This window comes from Salmo trutta, chromosome 18 (genome assembly GCF_901001165.1).
Source record: "Salmo trutta chromosome 18, fSalTru1.1, whole genome shotgun sequence".
Classification (NCBI taxonomy): Eukaryota; Metazoa; Chordata; class Actinopteri; order Salmoniformes; family Salmonidae; genus Salmo; species Salmo trutta.
Genome location: NC_042974.1, coordinates 55,204,684 through 55,217,927, shown reverse-complemented (window position 1 = coordinate 55,217,927; position 13,244 = coordinate 55,204,684). Strand labels below are relative to the sequence as shown.

General features: G+C 39.2%; 1 protein-coding gene across 17 annotated transcripts in view; it reads left to right on the top strand.

The window, feature by feature from the left end:
• The window catches only part of LOC115153540 (calcium-activated potassium channel subunit alpha-1), a 214,617-nt gene that overhangs the window by 138,141 nt on the left and 63,232 nt on the right, over positions 1 to 13,244 (top strand). For all 17 annotated transcript variants that reach the window (XM_029699100.1, XM_029699098.1, XM_029699097.1 and 14 more), the window contains exons 6-8: positions 8,584 to 8,659; positions 10,561 to 10,636; positions 11,452 to 11,622. In XM_029699100.1, the coding sequence (XP_029554960.1) occupies positions 8,584 to 8,659; positions 10,561 to 10,636; positions 11,452 to 11,622 (323 nt within the window). The remainder of the gene's footprint in view (positions 1 to 8,583; positions 8,660 to 10,560; positions 10,637 to 11,451; positions 11,623 to 13,244) is intronic.

Below are 13,244 nucleotides of genomic sequence, written 5' to 3'. Positions count from 1 at the left end.
ATGGTATCTATAAAACAATGACACTAAATAGTACAGTCACAAAATTCAAATTTTTTTTATCTATTTTTCACAGGTTTTTGCATGCAATATGAGTTTTGTTATACTTACAGACACCATTCAAACTGTTTTAGAAAATTCAGAGTGTTTTCTATCCAAACCTGAACAATAATATGCATATTCTAGCTTCTGAGTTGGTGTAGGAGGCAGTTAAAAATGGGCACATATTTTTTTCCAAAATTCTCAATACTGCCCCCTAGATTAAACAGGTTAACCTGTCCCTTGTCCCCATTAAGGGGACAAGGCGACATCACCTTAACTCTCATTTTAATACACCAATGGTAACATGATATTCTAATAGTCTGATCTGCTTCTGTTCTGTGGGTGGCACTGTGTGCTCTTTTCGAAGGATGGATCCCGGTCTCTCCGGGGTTATGGGATCCGGGGGGTCGGGGGTGGTCTGCCGGGCATTGGGATGACAACCCAACTCGGGATGAAGAGGGCTTTTAGCGGGTGGAATAGTGGGGACCAATTTGAGGTTTACTTAGTAGCAATGCAAATATCATGGTACAGCTATATAGACACTCAATCATCATGTTACTTTTTAATGGTACGTTTACAAACATATATTTTGATAAATAGAATTGAAGTGGTGAAATAAGTACAGCCAGTTATAATTGTAATGACTTAGCAGATAATATGAAAAGACGATCAGTATTTACCTGGCTAAAAGAGAAGGAATATAATATCTATTGTTTACAGGAAACTCATTCAACAATTTTAGATGAAGTTTTGTGGAAAAAGGACTGGGGGGGCGAAATGTATTTCTCCCATGGGCAAAGAATTTCAAAAGGGGTGACAATATTGATTAACAGTAATTTTGATCCAAATCTGAAAATTGTCCAAACAAATCATCAAGGTAGATGGATTATTTTAAATATGTTATTAGACAATAAACAGATATGGCTTATTTATCTATACGGTCCAAATAATAATGATCCAAGCTTCTTTGAAAATATATATAAGAATTTATCAACTCTACAAGCAACACTAGACTCTATTATTATGGTGGGGGATTTTAATACAGTTTTAAATACCTCTATGGACAGTAAAGGAAATCACACTACTAACTATCACCCTCAGGCACTTAAGGAAATCATGGATATATTGGAATTAGTGGATATACAGAGGCTTAAATACCCTGACCTAGTGAGATATACATGGCGGAGGCTTAGTCAAGCTAGTCGTCTTGATTACTTTCTTATGTCATTCTCTCTGGCACCAAAAGTTAAAAAACTGTTTATAGGGGACAAAATGCGGTCGGATCATCACATAATTGGCATATATATTACTTTTACAGAATTTCCACGTGGGCGAGGATATTGGAAATTTAATCAAAGCCTACTGGATGATAGCTTGTTTATAACTAGAACAGAAGAATTTATAACTTACTTTTTCCGACATAACATAGGTACAGCAGATCCCCTTATTGTATGGGACACTTTTAAATGTGCCTTTAGAGGCCATGCAATTCAATACTCATCTATAAAACAAAAGCAATTTAGATCAAAAGAGTCCATATTAACAAAGGAAATTGAAGGACTAGCAGTACAGTTCGATAGCAATACAAACTGCACCATAGAGGCACAGAATAAGTTAGAGAAAAAACAAAAAGAAATGGAGGAACTTATTCAAGAAAGATCCAGTGTAATATATTATAAAAATAAAGCGAACTGGATGGAATATGGGGAAAAAATGCACCAAATTGTTTTCCAATCTTTAACATAGAAATGCTACCAAAAATATATATATTGAAACTTGTTACAAATGATGGAGTCACGAATGATTCACCAAATGATATTTTGAAAGAGGAAGTAAAGTACTTTAAGAAAATGTTTTCGTGTGAGTCTCCTCCATCTCCGCTAACCGAAGCTAATTGTAAGGATTTCTTTCCTATTAATAAGGTAAAATTAACATCTGTACAGAAAGACTCATGTGAAGGCCAAATTACAGACGAGGAACTTCTTGATGCAAGATGTATTGCAATCTACTGTAGAGAGAGCCTGCAGAGTTCTGTCATACTATCCAGGTCTATGCCCAAACAGTTCGAGCTTCTACTTTTAAAGATCCATCTCTCCAGAAATAAGTCCCTCACTGTTGCCGCTTGTTATAGACCCCCCTCAGCTCCCAGCTGTGCCCTGGACACCATATGTGAATTGATTGCCCCCCATCTATCATCAGAGTTTGTACTGCTAGGTGACCTAAATTGGGATATGCTTAACACCCCGGCCATCCTACAATCTAAAATAGATGCCCTCAATCTCACACAAATTATCAAGGAACCTACCAGGTACAAACCCAAATCCGTAAACATGGGCACCCTCATAGATATCATCCTGACCAACTTGCCCTCTAAATACACCTCTACTGTTTTCAACCAGGATCTCAGCGATCACTGCCTTATTGCCTGCATCCGTTATGGGTCCACGGTCAAACGACCACCCCTCATCAATGTCAAACGCTCCCTAAAATACTTCTGTGAGAAGGCCTTTCTAATCGACCTGGCCCGGGTATCCTGGAAGGATATTGACCTCATCCCATCAGTAGAGGATGCCTGGTTGTTCTTTAAAAGTGCTTCCCTCACCCTCTTAAATAAGCATGCCCCTTTCAAAAATTTTTTCAACTAAGAACAGATATAGCCTTTGGTTCACTCCAGACTTGACTGCCCTTGACCAGCACAAAAACACCCTGTGGCGTACTGCACTAGCATCGAATAGTCCCTGCGATATGCAACTTTTCAGGGAAATCAGGAACCAATACACACAGTCAGTTAGGAAAGCAAAGGCTAGCTTTTTCAAACAGAAATTAGCATCCTGCAGCACTAATTCCAAAAAGTTTTGGGACACTGTAAAGTCCATGGAGAATATGAGTACCTCCTCCCAGCTGCCCACTGCACTAAGACTAGGAAACACTGTCACCACTGATAAATCCTCGATAATCGAGAATTTCAACAAGCATTTCTTTATGGCTGGCCATGCTTTCCACCTGGCTACCCAAACCCTGGCCAACAGCTCTGCACCCCCCACAGCAACTGTCCCAAGCCCCCCCTGCTTCTCTCCATCACCCAAATCCAGATAGCAGATGTTATGAAAGAGCTGCAAAATCTGGATCCCTACAAATCAGCTGGGCTAGACAATCTGGACCCTCTCTTCCTAAAATGATCTGCCGCCATTGTTGCAACCCCTGTCGCTCTTGCTGTGGGTGATTCTTTGATCCATCTCTACGCAGACGACACCGTTCAGTATACATCTGGCCCTTCTTTGGACACTATGTTAACAAACCTCCAAACGAGCTTCAACGCCATACACCACTCCTTCTGTGGCCTCCAACTGGTCTTAAATGCTAGTAAAATGAAATGCATGCCCTTCAACCGATCGCTGCCCGCACCAGCCCGCCAGACTAGTTTCACTACTCTGGATGGTTCTGACTTAGAATATGTGGACAACTAAAAATACCTGGGTGTCTGGCTAGACTGTAAACTCTCCTTCCAGACTCACATTAAGCATCTCCAATCCAAAGTTAAATCTAGAATCGGCTTCCTATTTCGCAACAAAGTCTCCTTCACTCATGCTGCCAAACTTACCCTCGTAAAACTGACTATCCTACCGATCCTTGACTTAGGCAATGTCATTTACAAAATAGCCTCCAACACTCTACTCAGCAAATTGGATGTAGTCAATCACAGTGCCATCGTTTTGTCACCAAAGCCCCATATACTACCCACCACTGTGACCTGTATGCTCTCATTGGCTGGTTCTCACTACATATTCGTCGCCAAACCCACTGGCTCCAAGTCATCTATAAGTCTTTGCAAGGTAAATTTCCGCATGGCTCAGTTGGTAGAGCATGGTGTTTGCAACGCCAGGGTTGTGGGTTCGATTCCCACTTGTCACCATAGCAACACCCACCCGTAGCACACGCTCCAGCAGGTATATGGATGGTGATAAGAGATAGATGGGAGGGGTTGAATGGAGCTGAAGGATGGGACTAATAACAAGATAACCAATGTAAAACATACAGTTTCTATAACATGTCTATAGGTTCAGAAATGTTGTGAAATAGCACAGTTACAAATAGATGGACATCAGAAATAGAAGGACTAAAAACAAGCAAAATATAACTATTGTAAAATAGACTGTGTCTGTAAAATGTGTATAATATGTATAAACTGAAGGGAGTGCCTAAGCCTAAGTGTTATTGTTTATTAGTTTACTCCAATTGGGGGAGGGGTGGTAGGATTTGCAGGGAATAATAAAGGTATATTCTAAAAAAAGTATGTATATGTATGAATGTCTATGTATGCATACAGTTGAAGTCAGAAGTTTACTTACACTTAGGTTGGAGTCATTAGAACTCGTTTTTCAACCACTCCACAAATTTCTTGTTAACAAACTATAGTTTTGGCAAGTCGGTTAGGACATCTACTTTGTGCATGACACAAGTCATTTTTCCAACAATTGTTTACAGACAGATTATTTCACTTATAATTGACTGTATCACAATTCCAGTGGGTCAGAAGTTTACATACACTAAGTTGACTGTGCCTTTAAACAGCTTGGAAAATTCCAGAAAATGATGTCATGGCTTTAGAAGCTTCTGATAGGCTAATTGACATCATTTGAGTCAACTTATTGTGGGAAGCTTGTGGAAGGCTACCTGAAACGTTTGACCCAAGTTAAAAAAATGTAAAGGCAGTGCTTCCAAATACTAATTGAGTGTATGTAAACTTCCGACTTCAACTGTACATTGATGAAAGCAACAATCTTACCGCAATATTAAAGCTGATCCACCCCTTAATAAAAAACAACAAAAAAACATGATATTCTCTTACTTAATTAGTACTAGTATCGCCTTGTAACCAACGTCAGAGAAGGCGTGTTTGAAGAGGGCATGGTTTATATAGCTGTGTTTGGTGTTAGCTAGTTACTCGCTAGCTAGGTCTTCAGTCAGCATGGAACAAAATGGGAGGAAGGGTTGTTCAAAACAATGAACTAAGCCATCAGTGCTGCTGTAAACTGCGTCATGAGACATGCCAAATAGGAGATATATAAAAAAATGTAGATCATTAGCTAGGTTTACAGTTGGCGACAGATTTTCATGCGAGTATTCTAAAATCTGCATAAAAACAATATGCGTAACCTATCTAAATGACTATCGCCCCGTAGCACACACATCTGTAGCCATGAACGGCTTTCAACGGCTGGTCATGGCTCACATCAACATCATCATCCCAGACACCCTGGACCAACTCCAATTCGCATATCGCCTCAACAGATCCACAGATGACGCAATCTCTATTGCACTCCACACTGCCCTCTCCCACCTGGATAAAAAGAACACCTATGTGAGAATGGTGTTCATGAAACGTTTGTGGTCATGTCGCAGCAGTGTGTAGGAGCGAGATTCCAAGATGTGGGAAGTGTGCAGGAGGGCATGGGACAGAGGATTGTGTAGTCTTGGTGGATAAAGTTGTGTGTCAACTGTAGGAGTGCCCACGATGCTGGGGATTGGAAGTGTCCGGTACAAAAGAGGTAGGTTGAGGGGGCCAGAGTCAGAGTAGTGCCGGTGTCATATGTTGAGACAGTGAAGAAAGTAGAGGAGGTTGACACACAACTTTATCCATCTGCATTGCTTGCTGTTTAATGTTTTAGGCTGGGTTTCTGTATAGCACTTTGCGACATTGGCTGATGTAAAAAGGGCTTTATAAATACATTTTGTAGTAGTAGATCTGTGCCAGCACAGAGGGTTTGGCCAACGAGTGATATATGCTTCAGTAAGGTTGGCTTCTTAGGGTTCATAGCAATGGTTATCAACTGTACAGCAGAAATGGAATGCAAATCACAGAAAATAGATGTGGTGGTGGCAGCTGCAGAGAAGTATTTGCGTATACAAGATTTGACTTCATAAGAGTTACAGGGTATGTTGAGGTGTGGGGTCCCATCCTCTCAGGCCGTTGGCATGGTGCAGGAGCAGATAGGGTCAAAGTAGTCGAATGACGTAGTGGGTTTATAATGTAGGGTTAGTTGGAAGGGTGTTTTCCTTTTTCCTTTTCCCATTTTGTATCACAATGTATAATGGATTTATACTATAGTCCAGTTGGGGGCGGTAATGCAATATATTGGATGCCAACAGCAGTTAAACCCCACCGGAGAAGAAGAAGAATGCTGTTCATTGACTACAGCTAAGCGTTCAGCACAGGAACCTGAGATTTAACACCTCCCTCTGCAACAGGATGCTGGACTTTCTGACGAGCCGCCAGCTGGTGAGGGTAGGCAGCAACACTTCCGCCACGCTGACCTTCAACATGGGGGCCCCTTAGGGTTGTGTGGGTAGTACCCGCCTGTACACCCTGTTCCCCCACAATTGCGTGGCCACGCATGACTCTAACACAATCATTCAATTTGCCGATGACATGACGGTGGTAGGCCTAATCACAGATGATGATGAGACAGCGTGCAGGGAGGAAGTCAGACACCTGGCAGTGTGGTGCCAGGACAACAACCTCTTTCTCAACTTCAGCAAGACAAAGGTGCTGATCGTGGGCTACAGGAAACAGAGGGCCGAGCACACCCACATCAACTGGGCTATAGTGGAGCAGGTCGAGACCTTCAAGTTCCTCGGTGTCCACATCACCTAAGGAATTATCATGGTCCACACACACAAACACAGTCCGGAAGGGGGCACGACAACACCTCTTCCCCCTCAGGAGGCTGAAAAGATTTAGCATGGGCCCCCAGACCCTCAAAAAGTTCTACAGCTGCATCATTGAGAGCAACTTGACTGGCTGCTTTACCGCTTTACCGCTTGGTATGGCAACTGCTTGGCATACAAGTTGATGGGGCCAAGCGCCCTGCCATCCAGGACCTCTATACCAGGCGGTGTCAGAGGAAGGCTCTAAAATTTGTCAAAGACTCCAACCACCCAAGTCATAGACTGTTCTCTCTGCTACCTCAAGGCAAGTGGTACCTATGCACCAACTCTGAAAAGGACCACAGCTTCTACCCCCAAGCCATAAGACTTCTAAATAGTTAGTCCAGGTAGCTATTGGTTAACCGTTTAACTATCTGCATTGACCCTTTTTTTTACTAACTCTTTTGACTCATTACGTACGCTGCTGCTACTGCTTATTATCTACCCTGTTGCCTAGTCACTTTATCCATAATTATATGTATAAGGGATAAGGGATGCTTCCTGTATAAGGGATGTTTTTGTTACATGCAGTACATTTCTGTTCCTGTCAATATCAGATTTAAAATCATAATAGTACATTGCCGTATATATCCTACATTATACTTTACAAACATACATATTAGTTCTGTATGTATATAGCAGACAAAACAGTTTAAAATCTATAGATTTACCAAACGGGTAAGGGATTATCAATTTAGAGAAAATGGATTAAGTATGAGTAAAACGTATTTTAATAAATGAGAAGGCAGTCATATCAAAAGTAATGTGAGCATTGCATTGTGAAAGCAAGTTTTCTATATGAACATGTATTGATTGCAATGTGGATTTACCACATAAGAGGTCACCACATACTTGTAAAAAAGCTATTGAAAAAATTGGATTATGAGTAACATAATCTGATTTTATAATTTAGGAAATGATGGACAATAATCATTGAAAATGGAGGAAAATACAATATATTGTCATTTTTTTAAACAAATGTAATTATATATTTTAGGTGACACAACATTGACAATACAGTAGGTCTACATCTACTGTACATGTGTTGTAGTACACTTAGTTAACCCAGGGGATTGTGGGATTGACATACTGTTGTGTGCCATACTGAAACAGACTTTTGTGCCATAAAAATAAACAATTCATTCTTTCACATCGAACTGTTGGATGATTAGATTGTACTGGTGAGCACGACTAGCCACAGGCTGTTTGGTTTTGTGTGGCACAGGCCACACACACACACATGCGACAGCATTTGGCAATTCACCAGTGCACCTTTGTCCTTAAACTCTTGGAAGGGTACTCAGATTTAGCAGATTTGAAAAACAAATGGCAACAAATTTGGGATTATTTGATGTTATGCGACTGTTGACCCATCTAACTGGGCCTGTCCACATGTCTTTGGTCCGACTAATCCAGGTTTTCATCTCTTGCTGTTTTCGCTCTTTTAGTCCTTACGCTGGTGCTTTTTGACTTAGTGGTCTCCTGATATTAGCATTGTATTTATTTTCTCCAGAAGATTATTTGATGCAGTTTGTTGTTTTTAGTAAGTTTTTTTTTGCAGTTGCAGCTACTTGCTTCGTCGCTGCTATTTTGTTTTTTGAAAGGTCAAAATTTTGGTTGTGCTTTTCCGCTGCTATTTTTGTTTATTTGAGAGGCCTTTAATTTTCTATTAGTCATGAATCCATTGAAGCTTTTAAAAATGCATGAAGGCTTCAAGGGGTATGCAATTATGTTGGTTTCCTGTGTTTTTCCGGATTTACAGTGGGCGGATTTATAGAAATAACATGCAAATAATTCACTCTGAATAACTTCTACTTTTACTTTTCTCTCACACAGGCTTGAGGTTTTTAAGGGCGTTAAGGTTGATACAGTTCTCAGAAATCTTACAGTTTTTGAACATATTAAAAACTAGGTAAGTGCATTATTATTTTCTCCACCTTCACTGTATTCAATTTCAGTAAAACTTGGTGTGTATTAATTCCAGTTAGTAGTATTCAAAGCATTTGCATGCACTATGTTATGACAATGTTTGTAATTCTGGCTCTGTGATGAATATTGACACATTTACAATTATACAATACGCTCACAGGCTCTTCTAATACAGTGGCATTTTAATGTACAGTAGCTACTGCAAATTGTTAAATATAGAACCTCCTCTCAAAAAAAAAAGAAATTCTTTGAAACTAGTCAGCTGAGCATGGCCTACTTTCAGTCTGGGTGGATTACTTGGGAACAGTTTGGTTTATTGCTGTCATATTTGGGGAATGAAAGAAGTGACCATATTATACTGTACTTCTGAGATAACAAGTAAATCATTTTTGTCACTTTTAAAAACTGAAATGCTAACATGTTAGGTATTGTTCTTTAGGATGTATAACATATCCTATATTCAATTTAATTTCAATATTTTTCATTGGAATTCCAAATTGTGCACATGTTCTGCTCTTGGAAACCTATTGGGCAGCATGATGAATTCTACAATTTACCCCACTGCTTAGAATTAAAGCTTGTGCTGCACAGATGTCAGAAAGAGCTTATAGCTCAACATTTTTTTGGAATAATCCCCAGACTCGTTTACTGTAATGGAGGTAAGGCCAGAACAGAACAGAACACACAGTACATGAACGGCCAGAACAATGCAAGTCACTGTAACATTACCTTAGAAATATACAGTTAACTGACAAAATAAAGGAAACACTTGAGTAAATGAGGATTCTGGCGACTCTGTTATGGTGTGGGGTATAGTCTTCTGGCATGGTTCACTCAACCCCTTACATCAGCATTTCCAAAACTTGGTCCTCAAGTTTTTTTCCCAAACACTACACAACTGATTGAAATTATCAAAACTTGGTGCTTAGTTGATTATTTCAATTAGCTGCGTAGTGGTAGGGCAAAAACCAAAGCGTGTACCCCCGAGGACTGAGTTTGGGAAACCCTGCCTTAGAGGGCAAGGTAAACGTCAATAAATACACCGCCATTGTGAGTGATCACCATTTCTATCCTGATGGGAGTGGTCTCTTCCAGGATGACAATGACCCCATCCACAGGGCAAGGGGGGGGTCACTGAATGGTTTGATGAGCCTGAAAACGATGTAAACCATATGCCATGGCCGTCGCAGTCACCAGATCTCAACCCAATTGAACACTTATGGGAGATTCAGGAGTGGTGCCTGAGACAGCGTTTTCCATCACCATCAACAAAACACCAAATGATGGAATTTCTCATGGAAGTACTGTATGGTGTTGCATCCCAACAACAGAGATCCAGACATTTGTAGAATCTATGCCAAGGTTCATGGAAGCTGTTCTGGTTCGTGGTGGCCCAATGCCTTATGCTGGTGTTTCCTTTATTTTGGCAGTTACCTGTATATACCTTAGGAACATTTGTGTTCACAGTTGATTCTGTATTGAAAAGTTAACGGCCATGAAAGCTAGTTCGTCATTAGTTTAAAATTTTGGATTTTGAAATAATATTCCCCAAAACTTTTTTACCAAGTTTTTGGTTTGATGTTGTTACATAATATTGTAGGTTGAGCAGCTCAGACTGTAACCAGCTATCATCCGTTATCCCAAAGGATGTTCTTCAGACAAAATCACCATTAGGCACTTATACAGCAATAACTACTTTATGATATGTAATGTTTTGGCACTGTTTTGACATAATAGTTCAAGTTAGTGTTACCAATTATTCATTGTGTTATCAAAAGGACATCCTTTACTGGTGTTCTTCTTTTGAACTCACACAAGGCAGGTCTTTGGTGTTGAACACTAGCATTGTTAATTGATATTGTCTGGCTCTCTTGTTTTCAATAGCAATTCCATAAAACTGGTGAACTTATGTTCAATCTTCATAAGTACATGGCTAACAGCGGCAGGCTTCATACATCTGGTAAGTTACAGAGAGCCATAAAGGCAAAACAGAAGGACTAAGTACTGTATTATGGTAAATACTCCGTCTCTGACACATATAACAGATAGGTGGACATAATGTTAAGTAAAGCATTGTACAACCTAGCCCTGTGGAATATTTTCAAGTCTGTTTTTAAATGAGCAGGACCACTAAATGGTAGCATGGTAATTGCTTCTGAAAATGTAGAAGTTTATTACGGTTCTGAGAACAGTAAATAATGGATACGGTGTGACTAAGTGAATAAGTCCGTAAGTAAACGATAAAGTAAATAATGAAGTGGCCGTGTCTAAAATCTGTCTTGGCTACTACTTACTAAAACTGCATACCGTGTACTAATCGTACTACATACTATTTGGAACGTATTGTTAAGTTAAAACGAATGCAGTAAGCAAACAAATATCAGCATACTAGGCTCATCCTACTGAGATTGCGGCATCTAATACGCACATTGCGTTGATTCCCGCCATTCGTTCATTTTGGTACAGCACGTACCCTCGGCTGATTGTCAGCTGTTGTCAGACGTGGACGATTCTATTCCTCAAAAGTATGCAGCAAATTTACTAAATGAAAACTGAAATGAGTATGACATCCTGGCATTTAAACCATACTCAATTTTCTACATTTCACATACTATACAACTTTTTTGACTTACCCAAAATGCCTACTATTTAGAATACAAGTATGGGTATTCGGAGACGGCCATTGAGTAAGTATGTAAGCAAGTCAGTAAGTTGTAATACAATGCTCTGCATGTTCCTCTCTTTAAATATCCATTATTGTGACCTCTGTTCTAGGTGGAAAACTCAGGGGATCCTTGGGAAAACTTCCAAAATTCCCAAGCACTTTCCTACTGGGAATGTGTCTACTTACTCATGGTTACTATGTCCACTGTGGGCTATGGAGACGTGTATGCAAAAACCACCCTGGGACGACTTTTCATGGTCTTCTTCATCCTTGGTGGTTTGGTAAAAATCCCTCTCTTATTTCATTTACTCCTAACCTGCTTCCGTCCTTCATCCATACGATCACACCTGCAATCATCATGATTCATGTCCCTGCTGCTGCTACCAACAGCTGGAAAGTCTTTGCACTTCAATGCCTGTTCAAATCAAAGCTCCATTGTTGTCTTATAGTTGTTTTTTGTGGCAGTTTTGTTACCCATGGCAGTTTATTGTCAAATGTATTATTATTTGTAAGTATTATACGCCTATAATATTTATTATATAATAATTGTACTGAAGGTATATACATGTATATGTATTATTATTATTATATAGTTTTATTGCATTTCTATATTTTTCAAACCGAGTAAGATTTGTTTTCTAATGGTTCGCAACGTTAACTAAAGTAATGTGCGGTTTCAGGTGACCCAATCCTTGAGCTTCCCCTTCCCCAAATTCCAACAAACACAGTGAAAGGAGTGATCTATAGACCAGCTTGATGATTAACATGGCACAGCAGTGTATGCCAGTAACACCCATGATACACAACAGTCAGTTAGCATGATATGCAACCAAAACTATTTAACTTTTAATATGTTAATTTGACTTGATCATTTCTATTTGGGATAACAATGGAAGAAGGCTGAGTTTGTACATTAGTACAGTACTACTACAGTAGTTCCTTCATCTCTGGACATTGTACCTGATTATTATCAGAGTGACATTAACAATATGATGCGTCACTCTCCTACCCAAGTTTATATACGTTCATGTAAGTTATATTATATTGTTTATATAAATGTATACAATATATAAGATATATATATAAGTTGTATATACTGTCATGTCAAATGTAAGTATGCACAAGGCTTCACATCTTTAGGATTGACATAATTCAGGTAATTTTTCAGCAATTTAATGAATTGATGCAATTTGCAGCTATGTTACATTGGGCTGTACTATTCAAATCAACCTGGCATAAGTGTTTGTTGGACAAAACATGGCATATAAGGTTTTTTTCTTCCTTTTTATTACTTTAAACTTTTTCTTTTCAATCACAGCTTGGCATACAGATATAGTCAACTGTAATTTTTTCCTGCTTTTTTCCTAAATAAATATTAGTAAAAGCTGGTTAATAAGTTAAATATTTCCTGTCATTTTTTTCTTCTTCATTGCTTATTATACCTTTTTTTCTCTAATCTGAATATGACAACCTTTACATAATTTCAGATTGTGTTATAACTTTTACTGTAGTGTAGTAATCTAACTTTGTCTGAGTGTACAAAACACTAAGAACACCTTCCTAATATTGAGTTGCACCCCCTTTTGCCCTCAGAACAGCCTCAATTTGTCGGGGAATGGACTCTACAAGGTGTCCAAAGTGTTCCACTGTGATGCTCAGCCTGGTCTCATAGACTAGATGTAACATAGTAAATGTAAATCCGAGACATATGGTTACGTAAGACAGATGGTTACTTAAGGCAAAAATTAAAGTAGGTTGTGAGTTCGAATCTCATCATGGAAAACGTTAGCATTTTAGTTAATTAGCAACTTTTCAACTATATACTACTTTTTATCTACTTTGCATGTTAGCAAACCCTTCCCTTAAACCTAACCTTAACCGTTTTAGCTAATTACCTAACCGT